The 20,253-nt window shown below is 39.3% G+C and overlaps 2 protein-coding genes across 2 annotated transcripts in view; one reads left to right on the top strand and one right to left on the bottom strand.

Annotated features, from left to right (window-relative positions):
- afg1lb (AFG1 like ATPase b) overlaps positions 1-5,623 on the bottom strand; it is a 33,552-nt gene extending 27,929 nt beyond the window's left edge. Inside the window, exons 1-3 of the mRNA XM_017302203.2 lie at positions 5,404-5,623; positions 4,212-4,346; positions 3,797-4,092 (exon numbers count right to left, since the gene is read on the bottom strand). Of these exons, the coding sequence (XP_017157692.1) occupies positions 3,797-4,092; positions 4,212-4,326 (411 nt within the window). The 5' untranslated portion in view covers positions 4,327-4,346; positions 5,404-5,623. The remainder of the gene's footprint in view (positions 1-3,796; positions 4,093-4,211; positions 4,347-5,403) is intronic.
- Positions 5,624-5,934: 311 nt separating this feature from the next.
- Positions 5,935-18,901, top strand: snx3 (sorting nexin 3). The gene is made up of 4 exons (XM_008397659.3): positions 5,935-6,142; positions 14,802-14,897; positions 15,648-15,772; positions 18,089-18,901. The coding sequence occupies exons 1-4, from the start codon at positions 5,981-5,983 to the stop codon at positions 18,192-18,194; spliced, it is 489 nt and encodes a 162-aa protein (XP_008395881.1). The 5' UTR covers positions 5,935-5,980; the 3' UTR covers positions 18,195-18,901.
- The last annotated feature ends 1,352 nt before the right edge of the window (positions 18,902-20,253 follow it).

Genomic DNA, 20,253 nt, shown 5'->3' with positions numbered 1-20,253 from the left:
CCCAATGACGAAGTTGGTTTCTAATTCAGAAACCAACATCCCGCATCCAGAAGTGCGGGATGTTTTTTGGCGTCTGGACTGAGTAAGACTGACTGTATTTTAAGATCTAGAGCAGCTCAAGTCAGAACAAGATGCCAGAGCAAACATCAGAGTGATATAGTTCTGTTCTCCTGCTTCCCCACCTGTTACTGCACACTATCGGTCAGCTGGCTGACAAGAAGGCAACTTAACCTTTTCCTTACCTATGTTAAATATTTTCTGCAGGAACTTGAAAATCACTATTACATTTTGATATATTTTTCTAAATTTCTACTTAAGTTTATGGACAAAGTATTTACATAATTGAATTACATTTAAAGAATAGTATTAGAATATCTATTATAATTAATTTGTTTTACCAATTAGAAGCAGCTTCATTTTTCTCTTGTGACTAAAAGTACTGAGATGTTTCGATTTTTGCCTAACATACCGTCTCATACGGCGCGAAACAGTAACAAACTCCCTGTTTCAGAATATAACTAAAGCATCGTTTAATAAACAAGGTACGCCAAGGCATAAAGCCAGCACTACAGTGTGAGGTTTCATATGATCCAGACTGGCCCGCTGCAGGAGACGAAGACAAAGGGGATCTAATCAACAAGACAAGCCAGGGTTCCCACGAAAGAAAAGCATCATCAGAGGAACAATGGGGGGATTTGTCAGACAAAACGGAGAGGTCTGGATGAGGCTCCGTAGGAGATGGAGTGGACTTGTGTGCACGGCCCGTTTAGCGCTGCTAATTGTGATACGGTACTGTAGCATTGAGGTGCTGCTGGAAGTCATTGTGCTGCCTGCCTCTTATTATCAAAAAGGTCTTTGCTTAAAAAAAACCCCATCTTCTGTGTGACCGAACTGAGAGTACAAGAGAAAGCCAACTATCACAAAGGAGAACGAAGCGTGTAAATGTATCTGCCATCAGTTTGTTCATAAACAAAATTTACTTATAGCTCATATGTGGATGGCTAAATTATAAGCTTTAGGAATGCTGCCGTTGGGCTATCTCCATCTTTGTGACTGGACAATAACGAACTGCTTTGGGATTAAATGCCTCTTTCTAAATGGAAAGAACTATCCTCTTAATATTTAATTTAGAAACCATTTCATGAAGATGGTACTTGGAGTCCAGATGCACTTGGTCCCCGCAACACAATGAGCACTTGACTCTGATAAATGGCAGCAACTGCAGATGGAAACCTAAATTAATAGCCTAAACTTGTTGCTTCTTCCCTCCTTTTTTGATTGCCACCCCCCCCCCGCACCCCCACAAAAAAAAAGCTTCTCCTAAACTAGTCATGAAAAACTGAAAGACCAAAATGCTGTTCCCTTCTGCTATGGCGTAACAGCGTGCGACTTCTCCTTGACTTCCCAAACTGCCCTCCGGCATGGCGGGGTAATTGTCAGTGGTGGCTGGTAGCCATTCTGCCACGGCAGAGTGGAGAAGGACAAGGCTCTCCCTCAGCGACTTTGTCTAGCTAAGCTCCACGGGCCAGTCTAGCCTCCTGGTGGACGATACTGACTGCCACATGAGTGAAAAGTTCACATGCAGGACATGGACCTTCTTGTCTTTTAAATTACTCTATTTTTTTAAAGCCAAAGATGCTGCATTTCACAACAGAGTCATCAGAGAGGAGATTGTAGGAGTCCAAGTTAGGCTTAACTTTAATGCAGGAGACTCTACACTGTACGTTCGACTTAAAGAGGGCGGCTCGGACTAAACAATAGTCCATTGTCAGTCAACCATCCGCAAAACCACGCCACATTGGGTCAATATTAAGTCAAGTGTACTCTCCTCACAGACTCGGTCAGTTAGTGGGGACAATGGCGGCACTCTCACAGAGAACGGACACCGAAGGACTGTGGTATGACCTGATTTAAACTGGAATAATTGCGTAAGTACGCAGTCAGTGAGAATGTGTGTGTGTGTGTGACAGACAGAGCAAGAAATAAGGTGCAAAAGGAGAGGGGTGACGGGTGGGGCAGTCTGCACTGGTGTTGATAGCCTAACACCAAAGCATTTGTCAGAAGCCCAAATCAAAAGCAAAAAAGACAAGAATGGCCCAAACAATAGGGATCCCATCATTACTGCATGGGGACGGTGAGAGAGCGAGAGGGGTGCCGGGACAGGCCCAGCAGGAGGCCTGCCCTGCTGCCTTCCAAAATCTCTGCCTAACCCTGTGTGTCTGTGCCAGCCCACCAACAAAAACATGCAAAAAAAAAGGAGACTCCCAGCACCAAATAGGAGACAGTCAGCTCCTCTGACCTAAAAACAACAACCCCCTGCATTATGCCGCTCATAACTCACACGCACAATAAACTTCCCAGACCCCTACCCTTCCTTTGACCTGACCCCCATGGCTACCGTCAGTGATGCAACTGGAATACAGTGCAGTCAACTGTAGTTCTTCCAACTTTTAAAACATCAGTTGTCTAAACTGAAGTTCTCAAAGGAAATCTGTCCTGCTTTTAAAACCCTCAACATTTGTTTATCTGGCCTATGCTAAATTCAACAAAGCTCAGAATTGTGGCAGGGAGCCAATGTAGTAGAAACTTCAAGATCTAGGGTAACTTTAGAGTTACAAATACTTGTCAACTCTGACCCAAACCTTAATGTTTTTGCTAGGAGGCTCAAGATGGAGATTTTATTTGTCACATTGACTTCAAGCAAACATCCAGAACATCCACAGTTAAACTGGAGGCATCACTTGAAGAGGGCTGTGGATAAGACATAAGGCAGAGGAAAGGCTGTCAAATCAAGATGTGGGATGCTGACTTTAACATGATGTACACGTTCTAGAGCAGTATATTATCGCTGTACTTTTGAAATTTTGTATCAAATAATGGATAAACTTCAAATAATATTAACAAAAATGAAATAGAGATACATGTTTGTATTCTGTTCCTTGTAAATGCTAATCTTTTATATGTACATAATTCCTTTGAGGACACCCAGTTTCTAAATCTCCATTTCTTTGTAAACCAACCAATTACAAAGGCGACTGGCATTCCAAATAGCATTGAACTATGGGAGGATGTGCATCTTAGGTTCATTTGTCCGTCCTGTGACAGGCAGGACCTGTTCAGGGTCTACCAAAATTTAAGACTTGCCATGTTTGACTCCTGGACAATAGCATTGATTAAAAAGTCTTCAAAGACCCAGTGTGTACATCTGCAGTGTTTTTGCTTATGACCATCTCAAAAGCAACACATCTGATCTTCTATCCAAACAGAAACGCAGAGCATCTGCTTCAAGATGATGTCCTGTAATAGTACTATGGACTACCTCCACCAATCAGCCAGTATAACATTTGGTTACCATGGAAACTGAAGGAGACTGGTGAGTAAGCATGCTGTTTCTCTATAGTTACATTGACCTTTTAGGCATATTGCTGTTATACAATTTGATTGCTAGTATCTGGATGAGGAGAGAAGTTGTAGAGAAGAGGAATATTTGAAATTTATTTAATTTGATGATTGTTAATTCGATGATTGTTTAATTTGATGATTGTTTAATTTGATGATTGTTATAAGTAGCTTATAACCCAATAAGCTGCTTGTTACGTGTCTCATTATATGAAATACTATTTAAATGTGATTTTATAAGAAGTGTCTTACTAAATTAAAAGGAGTAGCACCATAGTTCTGCAATAAATACTGCACAGACAATAATGCTAGTATTATTGTCCCTATATGTACTGTGTTAATGCAGGAGATAATTTAACTCATATTATGAAATCGTTATGCTCAGCAGTTAAATTACCGTTTTGGTTGTTGTGGCATCATCATTTTGAGGTTGCCTGCTGTGATCTTTGTAGTGTTGTGTTGATAGAGGGTTCAGGTACATCCTGTTAGTGAAAGTCTTTAAAGTTTGCTGCAGTAGAGCCAGCCGCTGGAGAACATATTTCTGCTGAGCGTCCTTCTTTAGGGAGCCACTTTGCACAAGCCGCTCAAAGTGATCCACAATGTCACCGGAGCCACGAAGATCTATAGCTGAAGTGTCCGAGGAGGAGGAGCGGGACGACACGGAGAGACTGAAAAACCCCCAACACCTGGGACCTTCAAAGTACAGCGATGGTATAGTGACTGCATTAATAACTTTACAATGTTTATAAGTTTGTACAGACAGCAAAAACAAGCCCATTAAACATTTTAGAAACTACGAACCGAACTCTTACCTTCTGCGGTGGCACTCCGTGGAAGACGGCAGATTTTATTTACAGATTGAGCTCGTTTTGTCAACAAAAACACTGCAGAGAACTTAACGGCGGCTGGAACCATGTAGGACGCCATGATGCTTCAAAGCGCTGCAACTTTATTGAGACACATAACACTGTATCTTGTCACATTGCCAAAATAATTAATAAATACAAATTAATTAATAAATACAACGGGTTAATAAAAATGAATTTAGCAAATGACTATTGAGTAAATTACTATTATTATCAGATTTATATTATATGTGAAAAATATAAAATAATTTATTTCATTTATGTTGTCCAACTAATAAATAATTTTATGTTTATGACTTTAAAAGGAGAAGAGGATTGATGTGTTGTAAAATTTTAGAGTCACATGCTTTCTTGTTTTTGTCTCGATTGTGCCTCCTTGGGTCATAACTTTGGGAGACCCTCAACTATGCTATTTCTAAATTATGGACACAAAATTTTGTTGTAGTCTAAAAAATAAAAAAAGAACGTAACATCATAAATTTACATTTACATTTTTCAAATTTCAAGTTACACCGCAACTCCTGAAATTTTATCACTTCAATGGTGGTTTCAAACACTAAGAATAGTGGCCCACATCCAGGTTCCTTTTACAACTATTGTACGAGGAACCTGTTCTTCTTTTAGGTGGTTCGAAAAGAAGAAGATGAAATGACAAACTAGAGCTTTATTGTTTTTCCAGCAAGTTCAAGTTCCTCTATTAAATTGTACATTTCAGTAGAATTTCAGGATTTCAGAAAGCCAAGTGACAAAATATGCTTTCCCTGTTCCTTGTGAAAATTCTGAAGTTTGAGCTTTTAGTTGATTGTGTTTAAGATAATATTTCCAGAAAAGATGAATGTTTTTTATCTAGAAGTTGTTTAATTAAATTTTCAATACATGTTCAAAAGCTGTATGCAAGTTTTGCATACAGTTGTGCAAAAACTGTATGCACGTTTTTGCACAACTTGCATACACAACTTTTAAAATTTTAAAATGACTTAAAATTCAATTTTAAGTGAACTTAAAATTACTTAAGTTTACTTAAGCAATTTAAGTGAACTTAAGTTCACTTAAGTAATTTTAACTCAAGTGAAAAGTTTCCATCCAAGAAATTACTTAAGGAAGAGTAAAAAAGGTATTTCATAAGAAAACTACTTACTGAGTGAGTAATGCATCGATCTATCGATGAAGTGAGAAGAACCAAAACATTGACTGTAGTTAACTCAAAATGCAGTAGCATAAACACAAATACATAAATATAATTTAAACACAAACTTTAATATTCCAGTTGGTTATAAAATAATCAAACTGGACATTTTTGTCTTCTGTCTACTAATGATGACGATGATTAATTAAACCAACATTCCCGCTGGCGAGTCGTAAACAAGCAGAGCTTCAAACAAGTGGTTGAGCTCCGTCAGCTGAACCTCAGCTGATCGGAAGTACAATCTGTTAGAGTGTAGCAGAATTTACGTAACGCACATTCAACATAAAAGCACATAGCAGTTATTTCATATACTAAAAAAGTAATTGTACATAAATCATGTCAGAAACCTAAACATTTAGTGATAATATATATAATAAAACATTTCCAAGTTTTTTACCCCATAAATTGTGTAAGTAGAAGGAAGTGCTATGGTCCAAGTATTTTATTTTGAAGTACCAAAACATTAAGTACATATCCGTGTTGCGGCTGCCTTGACAGTATCCCTAGCTGATTGGGAGGACAGGGAGAAATGGCTGATGCTATAGCTGATACGAGAAGGCTGTATACTAAGCCCCAAAACCTAAATGACGCGTATGGACCCCCGAGTAATTTTCTAGAGATTGATGTGAGCAATCCTGAGACTGTCGGGGTTGGGAGAGGCAGATATACGACGTACGAAGTCAGGCTGAAGGTGAGGCTGCATTAACAAGTGCTAGTGACTTTAGCTTGTTAGCTAGCTGCCCAAGCTAGCTGACCTGGCTTTTCCTTTTAGTCAAAGTTATAAATAATTGACATCAGTGTTGTCATCGATGAAAAATCGTGGATTTTTCTTTACTTGTGAACACATAGTTCACAAGTATTTGCATACTTGGGTATTATTTTTGAATAAAAAGTGTTTGGTTGTTAGCAGTATTTGTGTGGCTGCTGGGTTTATCAGACATTACCTTAATTACGCAATGCTAGGCACTGTTAGCTAGGGTTAGCGTACATCCGAAGTTTTAAAAAATATTTTAAAATATAAGCAAGATTGGACAATATGAAAACTGAAATGAAACCTGAATTTGCTCGTCTGTAGAGGGAAGCTCATAATGCAACGATCTAAAAATTAAACTAGTCAAAGAAAAACAGAATCTTAGATCTGGAGCTTCTAGAAACTGATTTTACACGTTCTATTCATTAAAACAGTTAATATTTCAGTTTCATTTATAGAAACATTCTATCTACTCAGAAAGTGAAGTGAAATGTTTGTTTTTGTTAAGTTTCTCAAGAGTTCAACGCTGTTATTCTTAACACAAGGTTTATGTCTGTAATTAGTAGCAGTAAAATAATGTCTTGATCTAAAAAAAACCGCCACAAAATCTCATCATAAACTTGACTCCTGCTTGAGTGGAACTCGAGGCACACCCCATGATGACTGCAATAAATAGATAACAATTATAGTCGCACTAAGTGACTTATGTTCAGTTTGAATACCCTTAACAAAAAATATTTCATGAAAAAGACTCAGCGCATCATTTCACTGCCTACTTCTAAATAATTAAGTATTACACAAAGTCTTGGACAGATTGGGTAACAAACGCATCCGTCCAGCATGGCATAAACTTTGCAGTGCTAATCACTGTTGAAGTTGGTTTCTTTGATTGGTGAAGTCGGTTCCTCCTGCGCTTACAAACAGGATGCAGCTTGCTGACAGATTCTCCACTTTTTTCCATACCTCCCACGATGCATTTCCTTCCTGCAACTCCGTTGTCAAACTTGCGGGGAAGTTCTTTCCATCCATTTGTCTTCATTTGTACTACAAATGCGATATTCAGAAATTTTATGGTAGCCCTTTGAGGTAAGGAAAATACTACATGGTAAAGTTAGGACGTTGATAACCATGCAGCTTACCATGTCTAAATGCACATGTCGAACTGTGAAGAAGATGGGCCACAGCAGGAAATAAAGCTTTCATTGCCTCGTCTGTCTCCTATGAAGTGGAAAATAGGTCCAATTTTCAGTTTTAGCCCATCACTGTTATGTCAAATGAACCTAATTCTCTCAGCAATGTTTCTGACACATTTTTGAAACTATGCTAGAAATACTTAAGGCAGTTCTAAGGGAAATTCGCCTTTTAAAAATTTCCCTGTGAAACTGACTGCAAATGTGGTGACCTCCTGGTGACCCAGACCAAAGCAGTCCACGCTAGATGAAGTCGGGTGGCTTTTGACCTATGGAGATGATGGTGAATTTTACATAAAATCAAGACAATTATGGCCAACCCCGACCATCTTCTTCATGGGACTGTCTGACTGCAGCAGTGTGTCTTTTGTCAGACACTCTGACTGTCGGGGTGCTGTTACTGTAGCAGTAATACAGACTTCTACAGGAGATCTTTCCTGCCATCACCATCTACTTTAATGGTTTGATGATTAACAGAAATGAGCAATGAGGAAAATGGGGGCATCATCCTACATTGCGATGGCAACAGCATATCCTAAAAGTCCTAGCCCTGTTCTAAGTGATGTCAAAAATGTTGTTACAATCTTCAGCAAAAACGACTCTGAAAAAAGCTTCTTCTTTTTTTTCTCAACTGCTTTTCCCAATGTTAAAATTAAACAGCCTGTCTTAATTTAGTGTAGGCTACAGGCCTTGTTAAACTTTACTAAGACTAATATTTATGTCTGAGAGACAAAATACGACTGTTTCGGCTATTAAACCATTTTCTGCAAATGATCGACATTTCTTGTAGCTGATTTGCGTTTAATCTTGACGGTTTCACATTTCATCTTTTTTTTTTTTTTTTTACTGCTAGCGTAAAACTCTTTGGCAGTCACAAGACTCATCTGATTGCCTCATCTTTTATCTCCCAGCTTGTCATTTCAGTTGACTGACACCCCTGTAGTTAGTGACCTGAAGCATTTAGATTGGCTACCAGCCTTCAACTGTTTTATAGCTTCCACTGTTTCTTAAAGAAATGAATTTAAGGGGATGGAAGCTGTCTCCAGGCATTAGCCTTGAATATAAGGCTACTGTACTTGATTAGCGTGTTATAATTAGCATATGCGTGTAATCAGCATTATTGTGCACCTCATAGCCCTGTGTGACCCTGCTTTGCATAAAACCACAGAAGAAGCGGCGCATCTCTCACTTTTCAATAAACGTGGTGTCAACTTCGCTTTGCTTCTCTCCTTCTCCTTTCTTTAGCTTTCTTTGGAGACACTTTCACTCCATCTCCAGCATTTTAAGAGCGTTAGCCACAATGCCCTAGCCAGGAATGCATAGTATTTCTTTTGTACTTTCTTGCTTCGTTACTTTCTTCCATTTTTCGTCTGATTTCTTTTAGACTACCACAGCAGCATCATCCTCTACTAGGATGCACAGTTTCTTCTATTAACCGTTTTTCCCGTTCTCACCACTGTCCTGATAGTCACCCCGAAATTGAGAGAGTCCTTGTGGCCGCACTGAGAGAGTCTTGCTTAATCCCCTCATTGAGAAAAGAGAAGAATGAAACGGGCCATGGTCTGGGGGTTTGGGGAAGCTGGAGCATTTACTCCCCATCCTCACCCCCTACCCATGGGAGGGCAGAAAGCCACCAGCCTTCATCTCGTCCGCTCCTATCCCGTTCCTCTCCCAGCTGTGTGCAGTCATTTGCCTATTTAATTGCATGGTTACTGTTGTTTGGAGTAATAATGTAAACATCAAAAATAATTGGGCATGTACGACTTTCTCACGGTATGATGCAGTTGAATAGAAGGACTGTAGTGTTGTAGGAACTACTCAGTAATGTAAAAGTAAAAGATATAGTATAAACAAATGTTTTGGCAAAAAATAAACATTAGTTTCCTTCTGGTTATTGCGTAGAATAGACGACCTGTTGTGCTCTTTGTAGCATAACACAAGTATAATAAGCTTAAATTAGCTCATATTTTCTCAGGTAGCTAGCCTGCAGTGGGCTGCTTAGCAAACAGCTGCTTGTAGCTTAACGGCTTTACTTGGACAATGGCGCTACCACAGAAAAACGCACACCTCATGACTGTGTTTTTTTGTTACTAGAAATATTTCCAAACAGATTAATTTCTTTGCAAGAGGAGAAAACTTGTAGTGGTCCTGTTTCAGCAAGCTGACTCGCAGTTCTCAGCAACAGGTGTTGAGAAGGAGCAGCTTGAGAAAACTCAGCCTAGTACTTTCTCTGGCATCTTCTTTTAATTTTTTTATTATTTTTTTTAATTTAAACTGTGGAAACAATAATAGTCAACATTTTATTGGGTTTGAAGCATTTTAAAACTTTGATGGTGGTAACTGACCCATGTCTGACAATAACTATCATTAAGCTGTCAGGTTTGTTTTGCATCTTTGTAAAATATTGTCAGTTTGTCCTTTTGGCTTATCTCAGTGTTTGTGTTTGGCTTGGATTATCATGTGATTAGATGCATATTTGCAGTAACATTGAGGAATGTTGTTCAGCCACTTGTTTACTGATTTCGAACTGGTGATTTAAATCAACAAACCAGATTTTATTTTTTATTTTTTTCAGATAGGAAAGCAAAGTTATTACTAGAAAATGACCTCTTTCCCTGAACTTTTCTAAACTTTTTAAACCATACATTTTCAGTCTCATGAAAAATTGAGAGCAGTTAGTCAGGCAAAAAAAAAAAAACATGGTACGAGTACACCTGGATTTTTTAAAATGTTTCATTTATAAACTGGGACAATTGTTATGTAAAATTGACATTTATTCATTATTATCATTTATTAAATTACTAAATATTTATTGTCTTGTCACGGCATAGCAGTGAACCTAAACTACTACTCCAATTTCATCCACTTTACATCTCATAATTTTAAGTGAACTTTTCATAACGGTTCATGAGCAATAATATCTGTATTTTTGCCCCTCATTCTTGATGCCTGTAATGGAAAGAGTTATTCTATGAATTCTGCCATGTTCTTCAGTGTTAATGGTGTCTTTTGGTTGCTGGATCTCTGGAGGAGCTTCCCAAGCCACAGAGTGTATTTTTGTTTGGACCCACAGCAAACGGCAGGTTGGAGCTGGGATGTGGGTGTACGAAGCGGAGGAAGGGGTGATGGGTATTACCAAAATTTCTTTTTTTTTTTTTCTTTTTTTTTTTTTTTAGTTGGTTCCCATCTCATCCATTCAGGGAAGCGGACTTTGGGATCTCACTTTGTTTATGGATAAGAGTACATAAAAGGGCTCTTATAGCTCTGTCTCTCACTCGGTCTTCTACCCCTCCTCTTCTCCCATAGCTTCTCCTCTCTCCTTTTTTTTCCTCTTTTTCATTTGAGTTCTGGGGTGGGGGCCTTTGGTCATTAATAAAATGGGGAGAGACAGGGAGTGTGTGTGTGTGTGTGTGCGGAGGAGGTGGGGGGGGGGCTTGTCAGGCACAGTCAAGTGTAATCCAAAGTCTACAGCATCCTCTTCGACAACTATTTTAATGGAAATAGGGGACATATTGTATCAAGGCTACCATATCCTACTTGAAATGACAGTATCAAAAGTGGGAGTTGATACTATGGCAACAAAGCAGCTTTTTGCCAGATAGGCGAGTCGGAGAGAGGGTAGGCTGTCAGGCCACAGGGGCCGGCAAGCGAGGGAACGAGTGAGAGAGTACACGTAGCGACGAGAGCAAAAGACCCGTTGCCCTAACGCTTTTGTTCACAGCCTTTTTTTTTTTCCCATTTTGGAATATGATGCAATGAGATGGTATTATGTTGCCATTTTTAATGCCATTATTCTGAAAGGGGGACTTTATGGGATGGGTGAAGAGGGGGGTGCATGGGGGAGGTTTAGGATGCGCACTTTCAAACTTGACTTAATCCATCCTGCTAAAAGCTAATGCATGGTGGCCTTGAACTGTTCTCTCTGGAGATGAGTGATCTTTGTCCACTCTCCCCCTTTCTTTCAGCGCCGTGCTGTTTTTTAAGGGTTCTGCCTCTTTTCAGGCCGGTTTCAATGAGCCCAAGGCATTGTGTCCCACACATTATGATTCACATGCTCTTCCTATGGAGCACAGATTGCACCTTGTACGCCCATAATTGAAAGTGAAGCTAGGAGATCTACTTTGACAGAGATACAGCTAGCTTTCTGCTTCTTTTTTTAGAACACACTCCTCTTATATATTTTGCTTTTAAATATGACCTCTCGTGTTTCTCTCTTTGGAAATGGCTGGTTTTCGTCGTTTCCTTTCCTTTTTTTTTTCCCTCTTTCCCTTGCAACTAGAAGAGGCAGAGTTTGATGTCCTACACGGTCGCTGAAATGCTAAAACCTGAACGGCGGTGGGCTGGTTCCGTGTTCCGATCGGTACGGAGGCCAGTAAGTTGAGACAGCCGCGCTCTAACCTCTAACCAGCCGTGAAGAGAACAGAGGCCAGGGAAACCTGATCTTTGACTCTCGGCACTCTCACGCACCGCCTCTTTCTGAGCGTTTTGTGCGAGCAAGAGAAAAACGGAGTGAGACCTCTCAGATTTCAGCTCTGTCGTTTTCATCCCTCCCCTTGTCCCGAAAGGCCAATCTCTTAATCACTGGGTTTGAGGGGGTGAGAGAACCGAAAGTCCAGGTGACTTCCGTAACTTCCACTTTCGCAGCTGCCACCATTGTCTTGGCATGGGTTGGTTTCAGCTTCCTCACAAATAGGCTGCAAACCTTTGCATTTACATTGTCGACAAAGCCACTGGTCAAATCATGCACATCATCTCATGCATACTTTACAAATGTCAGTGTGCGCTTGTGTTTGGTCAAGTGTTTTCCTGTGTGCACATGATGGGATTAGAGTCACGGCGGTGGCAGATTACCTGTAACTGTGATCTGTTGTGGAGGGGATTAACTTCGTGGCGCTCCACGCTGCGAAGTAACACGACGCAGCGGGGACGGACCACGGTGAGAGCAGTGCAGAGTTAATGCTAGAGCACTGGGGCGATAAAGCTATGATAATCCACTTCTCCTGTGACCTGAGAAGGAGGAGGAGGAGGAGGAGGAGGAGTGAGGGCCTCATTGATGGCTTTACCTGGAGAGAACTTGAAGTAAGGGGCAAGGCTTTATGAGGCGTGGGGAGTTTCAGAAAAACTCTGTGGGAAAGTGGGAGTGGCAGAGCTTTTAATCAGCATGTAGAAATGGTCTGCTTTATGCGACTGTCACTTTAACCTTTTTGCTTTACTGTACTCTTGGAAACCCTCTGGAGACACTGACAATTCTAGGTCATTTACAGTTGAAACTCAAGAACTTGATGATTTTATTTTAATGAGTAATCCAAAGAAAGTATCAAATATGGCTAGCATTACCTGAAAGTGAAGTTGTTTTGTGTGTGTAAATAAATAAGAACTGTCCTGAAACTCAGACATGGTACTGATGGAACATACAGTGGATTGCAAAAGTGAGCCATGGAACGTTTTCACATTATACCATACTGTAAGCATAGAGGTTTTTTTTTTTGTTATACACCAACCAGAAATTAGGTATAAATGAGAAATAAAATAAAAAAAATTACCAATTAAAACTTTTTTTAAACTTGCTTTCTCTGGTTGAAATTCATCAGGGCCAATCAGCAAACAGGAGGAGTTGTGAGCGAGGATGTCAATTTTCAGCGCTGCTTTAGAATTGTAGTCTGCAATGGCTGTGGTTGAGCAATGGCAGGGAATGAAGCCATTTGTTGGCCACACTTCCAAATATTGAATCGACATGAACGGCACTTATCTTCGCAGGATCAATCTGGTGCACGATGTACGTCATGGCCAAATGTGAGCGACTAAATTTGAACTTCAACAGAGTTCTTGCCTCCAGGAAATGAGAACCGAGGGTCCTCACTCCTGACCAACTATGCAAAGCAAAGCATAGAACGAGGGGCTGCTTTTTACCACTCCAAGGATGAATTAAAGATTAAAAATAAAAATTTCACAAAATGTTCGATAAGATTTAGCATTAATGTGCCATTTAATTAGGTTTAATTTTCTTTATTAAAACTCCACAAGAGGAGTTTTACGTGACGTAAGGATGACTTATTTTGCAGATCAAGAGAAATAAGGAGCTAAAGTGCTAAAAGGAGAAACCATGAGTGCGAAACGGCCACTTCTGCTCTGCCTCCTCCTCAATTAGTCTTGCACTGAGCAGATGCAGCTCCCAGCCTCTCCAGCTCCCTTGCTCTTCCTTTATGACCACATGTACCCTCTCTTCCCTTTTGTTCAGCCGTTAACTCTCCATCTCGCTTTCTGCACACAGTCACAGCCGCCTGCCCATCGATCAGGCTGCTTCTCGCGCTGCATTCATTCTGCACCTACTTGCTCAGTTGCTTCGCTTTTGTGATTCTCCCCTTTCCCCTGAATTCTGACCTTCTGTAAATGTGGCCTGCCCATGAAATGCTCATTCACTCCCTTCTTGTTTGTACATTGTCACAGAATGGCCATGTACCTCCAGGACTAGTGAAGAGCTTTGGCATTGTGCTGTAATTTGCTGTTTGCTTCACTGTTCCTGTCAATGTCGAAACATCTCCCTCTTTTAATTCGAAATTCACTCTCAAGTGCTTGTCAACAGCAACTTTGAATTACGCGCACACGTGTGGATTCACATACATGAACGCACACACACACACACACACACACACACACAAACCCCGTATGCTATCTGAGTGGAAAAAAAGACCTTGGTGAGCAAAAGATTGCTGGAAATGTAAGTTGAACTTTTGTTTTCTGTTCCCTTGAGGCCAGTTTAAATTTAGTTGAATTTGTTCTTTTTTTCCTACTTCTTTTTGTCCTTACTCAGCCACATTTTTCTCCCAATCATGCCATTGCCCCCACAAAGTTCAACCCAACATTTTTGTTGTCTTTTTGTCTCATCTAGTGTTCTCCACCCAGGCCTACCTTGCTAGTGGCTTTTACCCTAAATTAATTTAGGCTAATTATAGTTTAATCAATAAGTGGTGTCTTGCTGTCACTGGGTGTTCATAACTATGGATTAAGCTGCATCCCATTTACCTTTCTATATTTTAAAAATTGAGTCTGTGAATTATTACAAATTAAAGATATTCCAGTTGCAAAATGGAAAGTAAGAAGTTGCGCTAAATTACCTTGATTTTTGCAATTAATTAAACAAGCCACTAAGGAACTTTTTATAACGTAGCAACACATCAACTGCTCCTTTAATGAGGATCCTAACAAATGTTACTATTGCAGCCTTCTACATGTGTAGTCTTAGGGTAGCCATATTTGATTTTGAGGTTAAGTTGGCAAAAAACGTCCCTCTTTTAAAGTTGAATTCCTGCATCAGGAAGCCTTCCACTAACATTCAGAACTATTCTAAGGAAAAGGGTAACGGAATAAGTGTTTTAAAATGTGACCGTTCTGCTTGTGTTTGTCCTCAGACCAACCTTCCCATCTTCAAGCTAAAGGAGTCTTGTGTGCGGAGGCGGTACAGCGACTTTGAGTGGCTCAGAGCGGAGCTGGAGAGAGAAAGCAAGGTAAACTTTCCATACAAGTTCATCATTAAGGCCGTAGAGCTAACAGACTGTAATGTTGATCATACCTACCATGGAGTAGAGTAAGAAAGAAAATGAGGTTTTGAACCCTTGTGAGTGGGTTTGATATTAAAAGTTTTAGGCTAGGTTCAAACACTAGGTCTTGATGCTAAATTTCAATTTTGTGCTGCAATTAAATTTTTGTTTTATTTTTTTTACTAATTAAATGCCACCACCTCAAAGCGACCCGCATTGTGGAAGAAGAATGTTGACGTTGCATATTGCAGTGATGGGATTGTGACTTGATCCGCTACAATGACTCAAGTGTCTTTCATAATTTCATGAACGTGTATTTTGACTGTTGTTAATATCGGAATTTAAGCATCTGGCTTCTTATTCAACCTCTCACGTCAGTGACGTAAAAGTTGGATGAGATGCAGCATGACCGTTCAAACTGCAGACGCTTTGAAAAAAAATTGGATACATATCAGATTTGGTTTCACCTTTGAAAGTGGCACAAATGTGATTTTTTAATTTTTTTCCGGGGAGTGAAAAGTCAGAATTTGGCCTTACAGACTGTGTGGAAAAAAATAAATAAAACCAGACTCGGTCGCAATCAGCGAATTTAGATTGAGGACTCAGAAAAGTTCCTGTTATTGAATCAGATCACTCTGTTTTGGACTCATTAATTTAGAGCACTTAACTGTGTAACTGTTTTAACTCTGGCTGGTTTTTTTTTGTTTTTTTTTTCAGGTGGTCGTACCACCTCTGCCGGGAAAAGCTCTTTTCAGGCAGCTTCCTTTCAGAGGAGACGATGGCATATTTGATGACTCTTTCATCGAGGAGCGGAGGCAGGGTCTGGAGCAATTTCTCAACAAGTAAGTCTGTCCGCATCTCTTAAGTCTTCATCTTTCCTTTTTTTTTCTCTTTTTTTTTTTTTTTTATCTTGCTTTGAAGTTGAAATGATTTCGTCTTCACAAGTTGTTCTGTGCAGCTGCAGTTATTTGCAGCTCCTTCCTGAGCTGAAGTGGTACTTGAACTTTGCAGAACAATGAAACATTTTGTGTGATAACTACATGCAACTTTTTCACTTCTCTTCATATTGTTAACAAACTGAACCCTTGGAGACAGGTTGGCCTTTTTCCCGCTATCCTTCTTAATTCTCTTATAATTATCTTGCGAAGGACAAGAAAACCAAAAGAGGACTTGCGCGTGCACCCCCACATCATTTTTTTTTTTTCCCACATTTGTTTTGTTGTTGATGTGTAATTTATGTTAATTGCAGCTCAAATTACAGCGCGTGGTTCCCCGGGATGGTGTGTACACCTCTGCTTATTTTTGATCCACCATGTCCTCGTTTTCAGACGCCGAACAATAAAAGTTACAGTGTGATTGTAATCATTTGCCATGATAGCAGACTTGGCCATTATCTTTGTTTCATGTGCAAATGCACCAGTGTTTCCTGTCGGAATATTAAGCGCGTAAAGACAGTTGAGAAAATTAGAAACCACAAATATGTTAAAGTAGAGGAAGATGATTCGGTAATTAGGATTTATACCCCTCCAACCCCCCGTCTTTGCTTCCTGTAAATGAAGCGCTGCTGTTGATCATATTATTGTTCAGACGTATTACTGGCCAACATTGTTCAGTCTATGATTGAGAGCATTGTGAAGAGTAATTCTTTTGAAATGCTAAAGATGATTGTTGCCGTGGAACAAGTAAGAGGGAGGAGAGAGGAGAACGATCACTTTTTGATTACGCCAGTTAAACATAATTTATACTTCAGGTAAGAGAGAAGAGCTCGAATCTCCCGTTTGAAAAGGCTTTTACGTTTAACATCCTCATGGCTCTTGTCCTCTGGGCCGATGTTTCCATATTCGCTAAGCAGAATCCGTTCAGGCAAAATCGTTTTTTTCTTTTTTTTTCTTTTTTCTTTTTTTTTTATTCCTTCCCAGTCATTTCTCTGGTACTTGACCTGAAAATCATTCTGCGCTGTTTCATCTCTCTGCAAATGTTTCCCCATCAGGGGTTAAGATGCGTCCATGTGTGCAATGCTATCGTGTTGATCTGCTCCGAGTGATTTAACATTTTAAAGAATGTCATGTTTAAGGGTCTCAGGTGCACTGGTCCATTCTCGTTATGCTGCTGTGCGTCATCTCAACGGGCCTTCGTGAAAACTTGATGTCAGATTGGCTCTTTAAAAGGAAATGGCATTAAAAACAAGAATTTATAGCAAACCAGCTGTAATAATTGCTGACTTTGATTCGAATTCTCTGCTTTTGATTGGCTTTCAGATACAAACAAACAGTTTTGTTTGTAATTTGAGCAGACAAATAAATGAAATTTATTTGGGTGAAAATTTGCGTCTAACTAAATTCTTAATGAAGATCTTGGAGATTATTCCTTTTTTAAAATTGTTTTTAGAAATGTCATTTCTTTACATTGGCACTTGCATGATTCCGTCTAGAGTGAAATGTTGTGAAAACGGGTAAAGAAGTTGCGTTAAATTTTAAGCATTTCATTTCTTCCAGTCAAGTTCTTTCTCCTTAGCTGAGGTTGGAAGCTTCGGATGTCGCAATACAATGAAAATGTAATTTTCTGAAACATGTCTCAGACAAGCCTGAGACAAGCATTACATTTGCAATAAGCCATTATCAAAATAAGAAAATAAACACTTGACTCGACTTTTTAATTACTTTTTAAAATGGAATTAGTTACTTTTAGTTTGCCTTTTCAATGATATTCTAATTTGTAATGCACCTTTATTTTGTAACCAGTGTTGAAGTGGAAATTACTTTAACCAATTTAATGAGGGGTATCTAGAAAACTGTTTGGCTTGTAAAATACTGTTCATTGTAAAAAAAAAAAAAAAAAAAATGGTATCACCCAGTGTATGCCTTTTTTTTCTTGCTGAAATTCTGCATCAGCTACATAAATCATAAAGTGTACATGAGCATCGGGTTCCAGTGAATTACATGGCTTTGAGCTACCGAATTCATTATTTCCCCTTAAATAGATTTTCCTGACTATTTATTTATGTTTTGCAAACGATGCACAAACAACAAGCTTTTTATCAGTGCCATTCAAATGATTCCTAATTATTTTCATTCTCGACCAGTTCAGTTTCCTACAACTATGCCCTTCTCTCAATGGGAGTAAAACGATCTCTCTTGCTCTTGTGTGATTCTTTTCAGAGTGGCCGGACACCCTCTAGCTCAGAACGAACGCTGCCTACACATGTTTCTACAGGACGAGTTTGTGGACAAGAACTACACCCCATCCAAAATCAGACAAGCCTGAGAAAAAAGTAAATAAATCATGGCTCTGCTTGGCCCTACAACCAAAAGCTCTCTTCACTGCTCCAAATGTGTCTCAATAAACTTTTTGGCGACACTTTCTTCTTTCCTACATTGTCTAAGATATTATTTCTTGCCTATGTAAGTTTAAATGCTAATCACTGATTAATGTCTGTTTTGACCTTCCAAATGAAGTCAAGAATGTTCTATACACAGCTGTGGTCTAAAGTGATTCACGGATATTTTTTCTTCATGTCTAAAGATGCCACTAACAAAAATATATTATATATTTATCATTTAGCCTTGTCCTGAATATATTCCTTCATATGTTAGTTTTGAATGAAACTTCTTTGTATGCAACGCTTGTGTAATGTCCCACGCCATCCTCCATCAACGACTGGCACATTGCTCTCCATAACCAGCACTCAAACACGCACACACACACACACACACACACACACGCTCGTACATATTCGACGGACCTCGACTTTCAAGCCACACTTAGTTGTTGTCTTAAAAAGGATGCATGTGTGTGTCTGTGCGCATCGTGTCCACCAGCACCTACCCGATGATCATGTTTTTTCTAGCATGCAGTTTACACAGAGAGAGAACTGCAGTATTTCTACTGGCAATATGCATTTTGAGATTTGTATACTGCTGTGCCATTTTTGTTTATTTTGAAAAGTTTTCCAATAAAACTGGTGAAATGTCTCCGCGCCAAAGTGCATTTTGTCCTGAGCCACATCGTGCTTGCATGCAGTCGCACCAACCGTCGAATTGTATTTAGTGTTTAATAAATGAATCTTGATATAATTTTGTTAAGAAGTGGTGGCTGTTCAAAGGGTTTTTATTAGAGTAGGTGAGGTACATTTTGTGTGAAGTGTTTGAATTGTCTGCTCAAATGATGCACTGCTGTTGCAAGGCTTTTTATTGTCAAATGATTTTAGTGTGCAGGTAAAATGGCTGTTAAATCGATGCATATTTATAATGTAATTAATAAATTCTACCAATTTGGCTGGAATCAAGCCTCAATAACGGAGCACTTATCCTCACCATGAACATCATGGTACACTTTCATTGATTCTTATGAACCATTTTGACTTGGTTTAGACTTTTAGGAACTTTAAACATGCACTTCTAAAATATCACTTATGTGCATATTGTAGAAATTCATTGTGGCTTATCAATTTATTTTTCCACAGGCTCAAAACTAAACATGCACCTCTAATAATTTCTGTGTAATTCTCTTATGGCAAGTTGCAGGAAAACTAAAGGATTTGATCAGCCATCAATAACTCTGAAATAATTCTGTCTTCATATTTCTCTTGAGTAGCAGAGTTTGTTTCCTAGTGTTTAAAATATCAATAAGGTTTAGATCTCAGACTTTCCAGAAGCTTAATGTTACGGGTCTTTTATTAAAAAAGAAAAACTTTTGGCACGTTGCTAAACACAAGTTTTAAGGTTGAAGAATTATTTGTTCTTTATGTTCGTTATTTCTCCCAGTGAAATACACAAGTACCACTGATATTGAAGCAAGAGCATGATTCCACCATAGCCATGCCTGAAAGTTCCCACAGTGTTATTTGGCCTGAAAGCCTCACCATTTCTTCACCAACCACTGGTTTTGTTTCATTTCACCAGGAAACATTTGGCTTTCCCTTTGAGCAGCTACAAATTTTGCCTACGCCTCAAAGTTTCTCTATCGAAACATGAACTTCCGTCTTGTTCATGAACGTCCTCTGAGCTGTTTGAGTCGGGTGACTAAAACTTCGACACAGTTGGGTGTTCCACAGGGGGAATCATCTGAGACACACACATTGAAACTTGCTTTGAACAGGACATTGCAAATTAAAATAAGCTCCTGGAACATTCCCAAACGTTTAACTTATTCTAGACAGGAAACTAAATGAATAATGCCAGACACCATGTGGTTTTCCTACAAATTGTTGAGGGATTTTTTTTTTTTCAAACATTAGTGAGGCTGCTTACACGCATTTGGGCCTGTTTTACTCTTGTATTAGAGAAATTTTGCGTTAAATTCAAATTTATCTGCTCTTATTAAC

Source organism: Poecilia reticulata, chromosome 21 (genome assembly GCF_904066995.2).
Source record: "Poecilia reticulata chromosome 21, P_reticulata-male-v2, whole genome shotgun sequence".
In the NCBI taxonomy this organism is placed as follows: Eukaryota; Metazoa; Chordata; class Actinopteri; order Cyprinodontiformes; family Poeciliidae; genus Poecilia; species Poecilia reticulata.
The sequence above is the reverse complement of the archived record's forward strand: the minus strand, read 5'-3'. Positions and strand labels throughout refer to the sequence as shown.